Below are 13,536 nucleotides of genomic sequence, written 5' to 3' on the forward strand. Positions count from 1 at the left end.
GCCCCCTAACAAAATACGTGATTCTTTAAAGGACTACCTATCATATGTCTGTCGAAATGGTCAAGGCGATTTTGTTGTGGATTGTGATTTACTCGAAGGTGATCCGATATCCCCCAAACCCGTTTGCGACAGAATGTCAGTCCAAGCCCAACAGCAACAGCCTATTTATTTATTGTTCATGTGTATATACCCTTTGCAATTTATGGTAGGTTACAAAGTCGTGGCTCAGATAACGACGTTGACCGTCAACGAACAGGGGCAGTGACAACATCATATCAAATAAACAACCCTAACTGACGAGTAGGCAATCGAGAAAAATGGCATGCTAACAAGCGTCTCTAAACATCATATATACCTATTCAGCCAAGAAATCAAACTTAGTCCAACTCCCACCTAAGCAGGCACCACATCCCTTCCAGTCTTGGCACTCTCCCGCATAGCCTCGATGATCTTCAGCACCTCAGCGGCCTGGGCCGCGGGCACGGGACAATCCTCTTCCTTCCCGGATGTCAGCGCGGCGGCAAGCCCCCTATAAAGCTGCAGGTACGTAGCAGGCGGGTCTACATTTGGATGCGCGACCTCTTGCGCCTTGCCCTCAGCAGACAACTTGGCCAGCCGGCCAGGCTTCTCATCCCTACCAAACTCGGGCTCGGTCCCCTTCATGCCCGCCTTGAGCTGGTCCTCCTGGGTGTCGAGCCCCGTCTTGCGGTACGTGCCCTGGCTGCCGCGGACCCAGAACCTAGGCTGCTCGGCCTCGACGCTCAGCACCCCGATGCGCACGTGGACCAGCAAGCCGGAATCGGCGTAGCTCAGCACGGCGTTGACGCTGTCGGGCTCGTCCTCGATGCCGTTGACACCCGAGACGAGGCGGCCCTCGCGCTGGCGCACAAACTTTGCGCTCACGGCCGAGGGCTTGCCGAAGAGGACGTAGACCTGGTCGACGAGGTGGGTGCCCAGGTCGTAGACGACGCCGCCGCCCTGCGACATGGTCATGCTGGCCTTCCAGTTGGTCGGGTGCGCGGCGCGGTGGCGGTCAAAGTGCGTCTCGAACTCCCAGACGCGGCCCAGCTCGCCGGCCTCGAGCAGCCGTCGGAGCGTGACGAAGTCGCCGTCCCATCGGCGGTTCTGATACACGCAAAGCAGTTTGCCTTTGGTGCGGGCCAGCTCGGCGAGCTCGACGGCCTGGGCCGACGTCGGCACGAACGGCTTCTCGACCAGGACGTGCTTGCCGGCCTCGAGGGCCTGCTTGACAAAGGCGTAGTGGGTGTCTGGAGTGGTGGAGATGACCACGAGGTCCAGAGCTGGGTCGGCTACGAGTGTGTCGATTGATGTGTGGTGGTGGATTTCCGGGTAGTCCTGCGGAGCTGAGTCGTTGGGTTTGGGGCTGCGCTGGACGATGGAGTGCAGGGTGAGGCCTTTGGTGAGTTTGATGAATGGGATATGGAAGACCTTGGCAGACATGCTGAGAGTGATTTGTTATGCGTGAGTATTGTAAGACATTACAATAGATCAAGGGGCGTCTTTATGATCGGCCATTTTCTTGTGACTTACCCATATCCAACTACTCCAACATTGAAATTCTTTTGATCAGGCATGTTGAAGGTGAGGGTTACTGGACCTAGTTCGAGTTGTTTGGCGCCCCGGCTGAGGTATTCACAGAGTAAAATGAAATGGAAGATGAAGCGGTAATGTGTATTAACAGAAGCGGATGAGCATCTATGTACAAAGTTATATCTGCTATGTGTTCTATCCAACGGGGCTGTGAAGTGGATTTGAGCCGCCTTTTTCAAGACCGTCCCCGGTCGGATGACGTGCCGAGACGTGATCCGTAATGCCAAGCCGGACAAAGCTTTTGTCGCCGTCGCGGTGGAGCAGCTGAAGAAGCTGTAACAGAGCTCTTTGGCTTCGTCATAGGCTACTTCGTACCTACTTCCAATTTCTTTACGACGCTTTAGTGCCTTCTGGGAGGGGATCTTATGTTCGTCATTTGCTACTGCGCCTCAAAATGGAAGACTAAGTCAGTGAGTGCTTGAGCAGAAACTCGGCGGCCCGATAATCTTGTCCTGTCATTCATTTGTATTTTCTTCTCGGAACATTGATAGTCAAGGGTCTGATATTCAAACAGCAAGTTGAGGTCCGCCAGTTGGGTAAAACACCTGCATGACATTCCTCACTGCCCCTCCAAGTTTACATTTATTATTTATTGTAAGGGTTAGGGGGCTTCTGCCCCGCTGGAGGGGCTTCTGGTAATCCCGAGCTTCCAATTGGGTACAATTGATGCAAGGGTCTCCTCCGCGATCGGCCAAAAAAAAATACGAGCTTTGGTTGAGCTTCAATTGAACTCAATTCCAACACAATTTGCTGTGTCCCTGTGACTGTCCCTGTGATCTCAGTCCACATATATTATCTCTTCTCCAAACTTAGAATTGAGGGTGAATTGACTCACCGTTCGTTCGGGCATCCTTTTCAGACAATGGGATTGTAGACAAGACATCAATTGACCATATCACTCATCAACTTTCCCATCCATCACCTAGGACTCGACCGTTGCCCTCGTCATCGGCGCCGCCATCGCCATGATGTCCTCAAACCTCTTGCGCGCCAGGGTGCCCAAGGCCCTGGCTGCCACCAGGAGCCATGCGTATGTTTTCACTGAGTCAAATCTTGGTACAGACATTGATATATTAAATGGTCTATACCATACCGGCTGATCCGACGATCAACAAGCTAACATGTACTCCAATGGCACCAGGGCCCTCTTCTCCACAACCTCCCGCCGCGCCGAGCAGCTTAACAAAACTTCGGCCAAGATCACACAGCCCAAGTCTCAGGGTGCGTCACAAGCTATGCTGTACGCCACCGGCTTGACCGAGGAGGACATGAACAAGCCGCAGGTCGGCATCTCGTCGGTCTGGTACGAGGGCAACCCCTGCAACATGCACATCCTCAAGCTGTCGGAGCGGATCCGTGACTCCGTCAAGGCCGCCAACTTGGTCCCCATGCGCTTCAACACTATCGGAGTCTCGGATGGTATCAGCATGGGCACGACCGGCATGCGCTACTCGCTGCAGAGTCGTGAGATTATCGCCGACAGTATCGAGACTGTCATGCAGGGTCAGTGGTACGATGCCAACGTTTCCATCCCGGGCTGCGATAAGAACATGCCTGGTGTCCTCATCGCCCTCGGACGCGTCAACCGCCCCAGTTTGATCGTCTACGGCGGCACCATTAAGCCCGGCTGCAGCCAAAAGGGCGAGCCCATCGATATCGTCAGCGCCTTCCAGGCCTACGGCCAGTACCTGACCGGCGAGATCACCGAGGAGCAGCGCTTCGACATCATCCGGAACGCGTGTCCGGGTGGTGGTGCATGCGGTGGCATGTACACTGCCAATACTTTGGCCTCGGCTATCGAGACTCTGGGCATGAGCTTGCCGGGAAGCAGCAGCAATCCTGCAGAGCACCCCAGCAAGCTGGCCGAGTGTGACCAGGTCGGTGAGGCCATCAAGAACATCCTCCGTGAGGACATCCGACCCCGCGACATCATGACGAGACAGGCGTTCGAGAACGCCATGGTTATAGTCAGCATCCTCGGCGGAAGCACCAACGCCGTTCTGCACCTGCTTGCCGTTGCCGACTCGGTCGGCGTTAAGCTTACCATTGACGATTTCCAAGCCGTGTCCGACCGGATCCCACTTTTGGCAGACCTCAAGCCGTCGGGCAAATACGTTATGGAGGATGTGCACAAGATTGGTGGTACACCTTCTCTCCTCCGCTTTCTGGTCAAGGAGGGTCTGATCGATGCTTCTGGAATCACGGTCACCGGCAAGACCATGAAGGAGAACTTGGACAAGTACCCCGACTTCCCGGCCGACCAGCCCATCATCCGACCCCTCAGCAACCCCCTCAAGGCTACGGGCCACATCCAGATCCTTCGTGGAAGTCTCGCACCCGGTGGCTCTGTCGGCAAGATCACAGGCAAGGAGGGTCTTCAGTTCACCGGTAAGGCGCGCTGCTACGACTGCGAGGACGACTTTATCGAGTCGCTCGAGCGGGGAGAGATCAAGAAGGGTGAGAAGACGGTTGTCATCATCCGGTATGAGGGCCCCAAGGGCGGTCCCGGCATGCCCGAGATGCTCAAGCCCAGCTCGGCCATCATGGGTGCCGGTCTCGGCAACGACGTGGCCCTCATCACTGACGGTCGCTTCTCGGGCGGTTCGCACGGTTTCCTGATCGGACACGTCGTGCCCGAGGCCATGGAGGGTGGTCCCATCGCACTGGTTCGGGACGGCGACACCATCACGATCGATGCCGAGAAGCGGGTGATTGACACGGACGTTTCGGATAAGACCATGGCGGAGCGCCGCGCCGAGTGGAAGGCTCCTCCGATCAGGGAGACCAGGGGCACCCTGGCCAAGTATGCGGCACTGGTGAGCGACGCGAGCAGTGGTTGCGTGACTGACAAAATCGTACGATAAATTGGGATACTGTAGCCTGGTCGGATGGCTTTCTCAATCTGAAGATTACAAGATCGTCTCGTCCAGGGGCAGTTATTATATGGGAAAATAAGGGGTGGTAATTTTACATGTAGCATCTGTTCAGGTTACTATTTGATTCATTTTGTTTTTAACTATCACTTTTCGGTACTCTGTATCTGTTTAAGCGAGGCCATATACCTAAATTTACATTTATTTTGCTCCTTTACTTATCGTCCTTTTGTGATTTTTGTATCCTTTGATTTGCCAGAAATGTCTGATGGACTCTCATCCGGCATTGTCACATGTTTCCTGGCTTGGCAAACAATTAAAAAGGACAAGCTATATCACGTAGTATCATAAAAACATCCCAAGATCGATCATAGATGTCATTGGAATATGGGGGAGCATATCGATCCTGCATGTTTGTCATCTTGGCGATGCAATTCTCATAGATGCTCTCTTTCAGCTTGTCGATCCTTTCAGCTCGTGTCGCCAACCAAGGAAGACGGGAGTCGTACCAAAGTACGATGACTGCGGTTTTGCCACTAGCAAAACATATAACCTGTGAGAAGAAGGCCCTAACCACGAACCACGGTGGCTAAGCGTCTGGCGTCTGCCTTGACTTGACTTGCATGACCAACCACATGGCTTTTTTGCTGCCGTAATACGAGTAGTACTGGACTAAGTACCTAGTCTTGGGATATTTTTGGGTGGGGGAGAAATGGCCCGACTTTTTGTTGCCGCTAGACCATAAGAACAAGTCTACTTACACTTGGTTTGCCTGCATTAGAGCCTTCCTATAGAGGGGTCTTTTTAGGTCGGAATTAACGTCTTTCTTTTTGCCGACGGGGGGGACACAAGGCGAACGGCTTTTTTTTTCCCCCGTTAGCGGCGGCAAAACGTTACTTGGTGGGGCGAATGCATTCTGGCATTTGCACTTTGCCCAGATTTATAGCGGCAACATACAAAGTCGCATCAGCGCCCAAACGGTGCGCGCCAAAAAAAAAAGATATATCCGCAATTTCTGGGGGCTGGCTGGTTTTTACGAGTCGGTTACCTTTCCGCTTACAGGATGTCACGAGACTCTATCGAAAAGCAAAAAATCCTTAGACGCAGTTTACTCCGTAAACGCCAAAGAAGGGTTCTTTTTCTTTCCTCTTCAGGTGGGACTTTTCTTACCGGTTGCAGATTTACTACATTAGTACACGCGGCTGACGGGAGAACAAAAGAAAAATCTCGTATGGGACAGCCATGATTCTGTGACCTGCCGAACTTGGGAGGAAAAATGAGAACGAAAAAAAGAAAAGAGGGGTCTCTAAATGGTCACTAAAGTTCCTAGGGTCGGAAGTAAGTGGTCAAATCAGGACTTGCAATTGATGATCAACCTCTGCAAGGCGAACGGGGGAAGTGTACTCCGTAACAATGTTCGTGAAGATCTTTGCTGATCGAATCAACTCCACGCGGTTCTTTTCTTCTTTTCTCTTCTTTGCGATTATTTCTTCTTCCTGTCAAACCGCCTTCAAGCTAATACGGAACATAGCGCGACCAGCACTGCCTCGCTGACAGCTGACCGTCGAAATGACTATAAACCTGTCCGGCAGCAACAGACTGGCGGGCATTACGGAATTACAGTACTACTAGTACATGACTGCAGGGGAGTTGGCATGTCAAGAATCTTCCGTAGCTACACAAGCTACGGTAGCAAGCCAAGGTAGCATTTTTGTTGTTTATCCCTCACAAACCCTTCCACCTTCTCTTTTAGCAACCACAAAAACCCGGGGCAGTAAGCATGTTGCCGTGGGCACGCTTCTCGGCACAAGAGTCAAAAAGGTAGCGGCCGCCCGCTCTTTTTGAGTGGAGCCTTTTTTTTTTTGTTGTTGTTGTTGTTCTTGTTGTTTTGAGTGGGGATCAGCCGGAAGTGGAAACACAAAAGGCCCAGCTATAGCCGTGCGGTGTGGAAAATACGAGGAGATGAGGAGTAGGAAAGGGAGAAGTCAGTCAGGTCAGCATCGTAGCATCGTAGTGAACCGACGATCTCATTTTCTCTGCTGACCAGGTAATTGTGGATGATCTCCTCCGATACCCGATCTCCACCAAAGCCGGAGAATGGGTTTTTCTGGGTACCGCCTCTCTCCTAATACTTGGTGTCTTTCGTTGTGTGCCCATCCATGTAACCACTCAAAGTAGCCTCTGACTGTTGGCTCAGAATATGCAACGCCGTTTTCTTTTAGTTCCAGCCGAGGTTAGGAAAAGTGGTTTGCTTGCTTTTGTCGATCCCAAAGACACTTCGTAATTGCGGGGTTTGTGATTGTTTTCTGTCTCTTGCTCCCTTTCTGTTTGTTATCTGGAATTTTCTGCAGCAAGGGTCCAACAACCAAGACAATTAATTGACTTGCTACTCTTGCAAGTCTTGCTCCTCTACACTCCACAGCTTGGCTAGCCCTGGTTTAATCCACACCGCCGAGAGAGACGATACAGCAAAACATCTTCTTTCGAAAAGCACTAACACCTGCTGCATTGTACTGTACAAAGTGTTATACTCTGACTCTGCAGAATATATCATTCCCCATCGTCTTTTGGGGAGGAAAAAAACGGACTGGCGTCGCATCCTTTCGTGTTTGCCCAGCTAGTTTACTGCCATGCGACGTAGTATTTACCTACCTTACCTAGGTATGCTAGTAGCTTAAGCTACTGCGAGTCCTCTTTTTTTTTTGCTAGTCAGGCAATACACACATGCACACACCACCTGGCCTCCCATGCCCGCCCTGCCTTGCCCTTGAATGACCCCCCTCTTTTCGCCGATTTGCTTGCTGTGTTTGTTTAGTCGTGTCGTTTGCCCCGATTCCCCACACCTTGGCTAGCGACCCGACAAATGACGGCATACCGTAGTAGCCGTGGTTGATGGTAAGCTTGGCTCTTCGTTTTTTTTTCTTTTTTTTTTTTTTTTTTTTTTTTTTTTTTTTTTTTTTTTTTTTTTTTTTTTTTTTTTTGGTGTACAGCAGGCAGTTAGGTAGGTAACCACCAGTAGATCTATCACTTTCCATCTCTACCGTCGGACCTTCGGCTCTTTTACTTCGTACTATGATGTGCTTGTTTCCTATGGAGCGATCGAGGGTCGGTTTACTTCGTACACCCTCGTTCAAGGTCCTTATTTTTCTCATTTTTTTTTTTATTTTTTTAATTTTTTTTTTTTCGTAATAGATGATCTTTACGAGTGTCTTTTCATATAGATGGAGCTACTATGTACATACCAAGTAGTCTTGATCCACAGTAGCTCCCACCCCCCTTTCCTCTCGGGCTCTTTTGCCTAGATTTTCGCCCCGGGAGACAAGGATCACGTAAACGGAAAACCCCTTCCGATGGAACAGGTGAGCACCGGTTCGTGATGGGGGAAATACGAACAATCTACAATGGAACCACGCTGCAGGAGGGTCTTGGACGGGCGCCTTTCTTTTGTTCCCTGATTTCGGCACACGACGTGATCATCATGAAAGGGATATAAAAGAGTCCAGAAGGTCGTCTCTTTCCTCTCTTCCAATCTTTCTATAACACCATCAGCCTCTCGCTTTCCAATTCCACATTCGCTCAAAAAGCAAACAATTCTACATAAACAACCCTCAGAAACTCTTAATATCTTAATCTCTCACAACTCCAACTCCCCCTCAACCGCAAACATGCAGCTCTCCAACATCCTCTCCATCTTCACCCTTGCCGCCGCCGCCCAGGCCGTCAGCGTCTCGTACGACACCGGCTACGACGACGGCTCCCGCTCCCTGAACGACGTCTCGTGCTCCGACGGCGTCAACGGCCTCATCACCAAGTACGGCTGGCAGACCCAGGGCCAGATCAGCAACTTCCCCTACATTGGTGGTGCTGATGCCGTCAGTGGATGGAACTCGCCCAACGTACGTTTTTTTTTTGTTGCATGATCCCCCTCTTTTCACTTTGTCTCTTTTTTTTTTTTTTTTTTTTTTTTTTTTTTTGAGAAATCTTGAACACATTGACTAAAACATAAACAAAAATAAAACAGTGCGGCACCTGCTGGCAGCTCACCTACAACGGCAAGTCCATCAACATCCTCGCCATCGACCGCGCCTCGGGCTTCAACATTGGCCTCGACGCCATGAACGCCCTCACCAACGGCCAGGCCGTCAGCCTTGGTCGCATCGACGCCCAGTTCCAGCAGGTCGGCCTCAGCTCCTGCGGCCTGTAAAAAGAAAAAAAAGGGACCTCGGAGGGATTTTTATAATGAGGAAAACCCAACGATCTCCTGCAAAAAAAGAAACGTCTACAGCATGTCTTCTTTTTATAAAGGGAGGTATTGGTTTTGGCTTTATTATTCTTAATGTGTTTTTAATCGGAGTGGAATACAGCCACACCTAACAGTAATGAGAATCAACGATTATGATATCCATCAACTTGGGGATTATGTTCTTCGTGACCTTGCTTGAATATTCGTGGCGGTGTTTGACTCGCGTGTTTCTAAAAGTATCAACTCTGACTTACACCACAGTATAATACATTACCGCCGCATGGGTTCAATCTATCAGGGCTTGGTGTGCAATGATATACATTATCTTTTTTTTGGCTACGTTAGACTTTTGACCAACTTTATGATTAGTCAGGCAGGCAGGTGCTCAAACAAGAACCCAAAAAGATACATACCATGACCTAGATATCCAAACGGTAACTAGACCAGGGTTCACGCAATGGAGATATGTGCAAAATTTCATATACTGGGCGATTGATTGATTTGAACCTAATTTTTCTACATCCATCAATCACCTTGTCCATGGCGCTGCCAAGTGTAATCGATGTATATCAACCACCCGAGTGTTATATACCGTCTCTTCCATGTCCAAAATTACCCTCCTTCCTTGGAGATACTCTTGAATCCTTCCATGGACCTCACTTCAACCAACCTTCACTTCAACCTAGAACCCAACCATATATCTCCTCCTCGCAATCAACAAAAGAAATATCTCCGCCATCTCCGTGAAATCTCCTCAAAGAGTCCTCTCCACCATCCAGATGTAATATGTCAAGACTGTGACACCACAGCCAGGAACAGATATAGTTATGTTCGCACAAAAGAAAGACAAAAACCTGAAGTTCCACTATACAGGGCAGGTTGAAATACTTGAAAGTAACCCTCACATGCATCCTTTTAAAAGCCACCTGCCTCGGAGCAGGAGACGCAAGACCGTATACCCTTGTACGCCCAAACTGGAATTCACCCACCCATATGACCAACCTGACAAAGGAAAAAAAGAAGAAATAGAGAACAAACACAATTGGAGAAAACCAGTAAACATAACGCTTGTTTTGGGGAAATGGTATCGTGTATGAGAGCCCGAACGAGTGGGGGAGGAGTTCGCAGGGGACCAAGAATCAGAATTTTAGGCGAGGTGTAAAGTTTCGAGACTTTTACCAGAGAACCATGTTGAGAGTCACCAAGGTTCAGCTAGTCTCCACAACAACCTGTACTACCTCGACAGCGTTGTACTACCTCGAAAGCGTATTAAAATCAATCTCCGCGGCCATCATGCCTCCGCCACCAGCTCCCATAGATACACCCATCGAGTTGGTCAATACGTTCATGTCAGAGTTCGTCCTCTGCAACGTTTGGAAGTCCCCAACAGTCCTCAGTTGTGTGTTGTTCGATGGGGGAGGAATTGCGAAGCTATTTGATCGTTGGGGTGGCTGTGGCCGCATTAACATTGCAGGTCCACCCGGCATGATCGAATGATTCATTGCTCCTGCAGGACTGAACGACTGCTGCCCTCTAACGGCGGCACTGCCAAGGGGCTGTTGCGGTAATGGGTGCTGGCCCGGTATGTTGGATGGCTGATTGATTCCACCATGCAGGCTATTTTGATGATGGGGAGACATGTTATGACCCATTGCTTGAATAGTCGGTTTAGGCGGATGATTGTGAGCCGAAGTCGGTGTAAATTGATGATGCTGCTGCTGCGATGGTGGCTGCTGCATGCGATGCTGTGTCTGGTGAGCTCCCATGCCTCCAGGTCCGTTCAACTGTGGCCCAGGACCAACAGGGCTCATCATGTCCGATATAGGATTGAATTCCTGGGCCATCCCCTGCGAGTACTCGACCGGAGGAGAAATCACAGGGGGAGAACTGCTGAATGGGGAATTCATATCGGTGACTGACGGAACGCTTGCGCCCGAGGAAGTGCCAGGCTCTGTCTTGATCGAAGGCTCTGGGAATCTGTAATCGAAATCATCCATTTGCATCGTGCTTGGCTGGCCCATCCCTGCGTTACCAAATCCATCAAAGATGTCGACGCTACACATGTTCTCAGGCATATGCTGAAGCATCGGGCTGGGGAGGCGAGGTATCACCTCGTGCATCTTGCAAAGAAGCAGCGGCAAAAATCGAGACTCGTCTTTTCGTATGACTCCAACGAGGTTGAAAATCTGCTGCAAAGTCTCGCGAGGGTTGAACGGACTGAAGGGGTTTTGGGTTGCAGGCTGGACTGTCAATACATCAACCAAAGAAGAAGCGGTTTCGCAAAGTTTCTCAATCTATGAAAATGTCTGTTAGAATGCTACTTTCCAGCAAATTCACCCTGTCGATCCAGGTCTGACTTACAAATCCGGCATTTATCAGCTCCGTGTTCTGGGTAGAGAAAGCCGCGGTCATTGACACGAGCTCTCGCTGCAGATCAACGGGATATTGAACTGTAGTATCGCTGACGTTCTGAGTCTTGGCCATGCTGAGCTGCCAAATAAGTTGCTTGAGCCAAGACTGGTTGTTTCGAGCATCAGCCAGTTGCGGGTCGACGTTGTTCAGATAGTGCGGCAACACCTCGTTGAAATTCTTGTGGAGTGTGTTGATATAGCTGGACGAGCAGTTGTTCCTGCTCTTGCACCAGAGATTTGTGAACTGGTCGTCAAACTGACGGAATATAGTTATGAGGAGCAAGAAACTGCTAAGTTGTGTTCCGAAAGGGTCCATCGGCCCATCTCCCAATGTGGGCAAGTTTATGGTGGCCTGCAGTGACAGCGGGCGGCCGCGTTGTATGGCATAAGACCTGGGGTATAGTTAGTAATGCGGAACAGGTGTGATTTGTGAGAGGAAAAAGCCCGGTGTACCTTTCTGTCATGTAGAGCAACCAGTAAAGTCGCCTCCACCGCGATGCAGTAGCGTTGTCCACAGTAAGGTATGATTCCTCCTTGTTCATCCCAAACATGAGCGTAACGGTCAGAGCGTCGCGCAGATGATACCAAGCCCTGTCATGCTCCTCCAACCCGTAGTGGCACGCGAAAAGAAAGTAGCTAGTGCAAACACTGTTGAGGCTCGGCTTCTCGAGGTGATCGTAAAGTCGGCGCACGCGGGAAGTCTCCTCCATAAGCAGGCGAGCTGAAACAATACTGGCTCCAGGTTGCGCATCCAGGCCATAAGGGTCGCCGCCTGGCATTGACATGCCGGGCTGGAGCATCATGAAGGCGCAGAGGGACGTCATGAGGCTGTACGTCTCGGGATCTGTCTCCCACACACTAAGGTCGTGTTCAACTTGCTGTCGGTTCAGGATAGGTATGATTGAGAACATGTTGGCAAAGTAGAATTCGATGCACGCGCTGACCATCTCCTTGGTCAAGAGACCACGAGATGGTGCAGGCGCCGGGCTTGCCGGTGGACTCGGGGCACCATTGAGGCGATTGTGTACTTTCGTGGCCAGGCTTGTCTGACGTTGGGTTTCTCGAAGTTCGCTGATGACCTTGGCCCGCGAGCCCTTGGGGCCCTTTTTCTGTGGAATCGCATTGTAGGTACACGAGAGCTGGGCGGACGAGCAGTTTCTGCACGGGTTTATGCCGTCGCATTTGACTTTGCGACGGTGGCAGGCGTCTGTTGGTTTGCAAGTACCAAGGTTTTCAACGGTCAGTAATCTGAATTACCAGAGCGACAAGAGGCGAAACTCAATTTGCCAACGGTTCTGCTGCGTTAGACCTACCACACGCCCTCTTCACAGCAGTTGTCATTTTCGGCTGTTTTTTTTTATTTTTGGTGTGATGAAAACAACGAAAAAGTTGTGCAAAAAAAAGTCTCTTGCTGGCTAAAACAGTCGGTCCCTTGAATGTTCCTGTGTCCTTTAGACCCCACACCTAGTCGTCGTGGTTGTTGAATCGAAGATGGGACGCAAAGCCTCGGGTTGTACCTTGGAGTCGACGCGCGCGTCTCTCTAGATCAGGCACATCGGAGGTCTCTGCCCGCTCGCAACGGTCCGCAGGGTTCCCGAATATTGCCTTCAGAATGTTGTGTACCAGTAAAGCCAGCGAACCGTTTGTGATGATTAAATTTGTAGTTAATAGAGAAAAAAACTTAAAAAAGCGCACGAGCGACGAGGCAGTTCGCGGGGGTAACTCCAGATTCTCTAGCGATCTGTATTCGGGCCGGAGTATGGAAAAATAGGACAAGACGAGGGAAATGGTCGAGGGATGGATGAGAAGCGGAGACGGGAAGCAGAAGGTGGGAAAAGCGAGGGTAAAGGCAGGCGGTACAAATGGGAAAGCGGGTCGTGGGACTGGCTGGTGCACAAATGTGACTGGCTGTCTGGTTAATAAAACACGGAAAATGTCCGGGGTGGGTAGTGGCAGGTAGGTGGAAGGTGGGTCAGAATCACGCCTTACTTGGGTTTAGTGCAGGGTGTGCGCGGGCCTGAGGCTATGACAAGAAGAAAAGAAGTACTTTGCAAGTTGTACTGAGTACCGTGGGTCGCCGGCAGGCAGGACAGGCAGGAACGGGACTTGATCTGTTTTACGGGCTGAGGTTTTAGGAAAGCCACTTCTATGCAAACGAGATGGTAAGCTTGGAAAAGAATTTGGATTATACAGGCTGTAAAACAACGACGAGATGTCATCCAACGCACAGCTGTGGGAATTCACGGACGGATCAGGTCAATTTTTTCAGCAGAAATGCTGCATTGCATACAGCCTACAGTACAGTGGCACCTTGTCTAGTGCCCAAGGTACCTGGTACCTAGTCAAGGTGAGCAAGCAAAAATCTGTGTAATGAGACGACACAACTGTAAATTGGTTG

General features: G+C 50.4%; 5 protein-coding genes across 5 annotated transcripts; 3 read left to right on the forward strand and 2 right to left on the reverse strand.

The window, feature by feature from the left end:
- Positions 1–204: 204 nt before the first annotated feature.
- On the reverse strand, positions 205–1,812 carry PgNI_06469 (uncharacterized protein). Its single transcript, XM_031126493.1, has 2 exons — positions 1,552–1,812; positions 205–1,462 (listed from the first exon to the last, which is right to left on the reverse strand). Exons 1-2 carry the CDS (start codon positions 1,593–1,595, stop codon positions 394–396), a joined length of 1,113 nt encoding a protein of 370 aa, XP_030981857.1. The 5' UTR covers positions 1,596–1,812; the 3' UTR covers positions 205–393.
- A 559-nt stretch (positions 1,813–2,371) lies between these two features.
- PgNI_06470 (uncharacterized protein) lies at positions 2,372–4,694 on the forward strand. The gene is made up of 2 exons (XM_031126494.1): positions 2,372–2,641; positions 2,753–4,694. The coding sequence occupies exons 1-2, from the start codon at positions 2,577–2,579 to the stop codon at positions 4,473–4,475; spliced, it is 1,788 nt and encodes a 595-aa protein (XP_030982024.1). The 5' UTR covers positions 2,372–2,576; the 3' UTR covers positions 4,476–4,694.
- A 746-nt stretch (positions 4,695–5,440) lies between these two features.
- On the forward strand, positions 5,441–6,251 carry PgNI_06471 (uncharacterized protein; the record flags this gene model as incomplete). The annotated part of the gene is made up of 3 exons (XM_031126495.1): positions 5,441–5,638; positions 5,705–5,822; positions 6,016–6,251. Coding segments are annotated over 2 exons (258 nt in total), but the record flags the coding sequence as incomplete, so codon positions are not given.
- A 1,713-nt stretch (positions 6,252–7,964) lies between these two features.
- PgNI_06472 (uncharacterized protein) lies at positions 7,965–8,951 on the forward strand. The gene is made up of 2 exons (XM_031126496.1): positions 7,965–8,380; positions 8,506–8,951. Exons 1-2 carry the CDS (start codon positions 8,150–8,152, stop codon positions 8,686–8,688), a joined length of 414 nt encoding a protein of 137 aa, XP_030982510.1. The 5' UTR covers positions 7,965–8,149; the 3' UTR covers positions 8,689–8,951.
- A 242-nt stretch (positions 8,952–9,193) lies between these two features.
- Positions 9,194–12,935, reverse strand: PgNI_06473 (uncharacterized protein). The gene is made up of 4 exons (XM_031126497.1): positions 12,452–12,935; positions 11,592–12,345; positions 11,089–11,530; positions 9,194–11,021 (listed from the first exon to the last, which is right to left on the reverse strand). Exons 1-4 carry the CDS (start codon positions 12,477–12,479, stop codon positions 9,981–9,983), a joined length of 2,265 nt encoding a protein of 754 aa, XP_030982026.1. The 5' UTR covers positions 12,480–12,935; the 3' UTR covers positions 9,194–9,980.
- Between the last annotated feature and the right edge of the window lie 601 nt (positions 12,936–13,536).

Source organism: Pyricularia grisea, chromosome I (assembly GCF_004355905.1).
Source record: "Pyricularia grisea strain NI907 chromosome I, whole genome shotgun sequence".
Taxonomy (NCBI): Eukaryota; Fungi; Ascomycota; class Sordariomycetes; order Magnaporthales; family Pyriculariaceae; genus Pyricularia; species Pyricularia grisea.

What these genes read in the sequence shown, in the direction of transcription:
- PgNI_06473 (XM_031126497.1), bottom strand. Translation starts at nt 12,479, where the DNA reads ATGACAACTGCTGTGAAGAGGGCGTGTG. An exon ending in TGCTGTGAAGAGGGCGTGTG is followed by an intron (nt 12,346 to 12,451) that starts GTAGGTCTAACG and finishes GCAAACCAACAG; the next exon opens with ACGCCTGCCACCGTCGCAAA. An exon ending in TTGCTCTACATGACAGAAAG is followed by an intron (nt 11,531 to 11,591) that starts GTACACCGGGCT and finishes ACTATACCCCAG; the next exon opens with GTCTTATGCCATACAACGCG.
- PgNI_06470 (XM_031126494.1), top strand. Translation starts at nt 2,577, where the DNA reads ATGATGTCCTCAAACCTCTTGCGCGCCAGGGTGCCCAAGGCCCTGGCT. An exon ending in GCTGCCACCAGGAGCCATGC is followed by an intron (nt 2,642 to 2,752) that starts GTATGTTTTCAC and finishes CAATGGCACCAG; the next exon opens with GGCCCTCTTCTCCACAACCT.
- PgNI_06472 (XM_031126496.1), top strand. Translation starts at nt 8,150, where the DNA reads ATGCAGCTCTCCAACATCCTCTCCATCTTCACCCTTGCCGCCGCCGCC. An exon ending in GTGGATGGAACTCGCCCAAC is followed by an intron (nt 8,381 to 8,505) that starts GTACGTTTTTTT and finishes AAAATAAAACAG; the next exon opens with TGCGGCACCTGCTGGCAGCT.
- PgNI_06469 (XM_031126493.1), bottom strand. Translation starts at nt 1,595, where the DNA reads ATGCCTGATCAAAAGAATTTCAATGTTGGAGTAGTTGGATATGG. An exon ending in GTTGGAGTAGTTGGATATGG is followed by an intron (nt 1,463 to 1,551) that starts GTAAGTCACAAG and finishes AATCACTCTCAG; the next exon opens with CATGTCTGCCAAGGTCTTCC.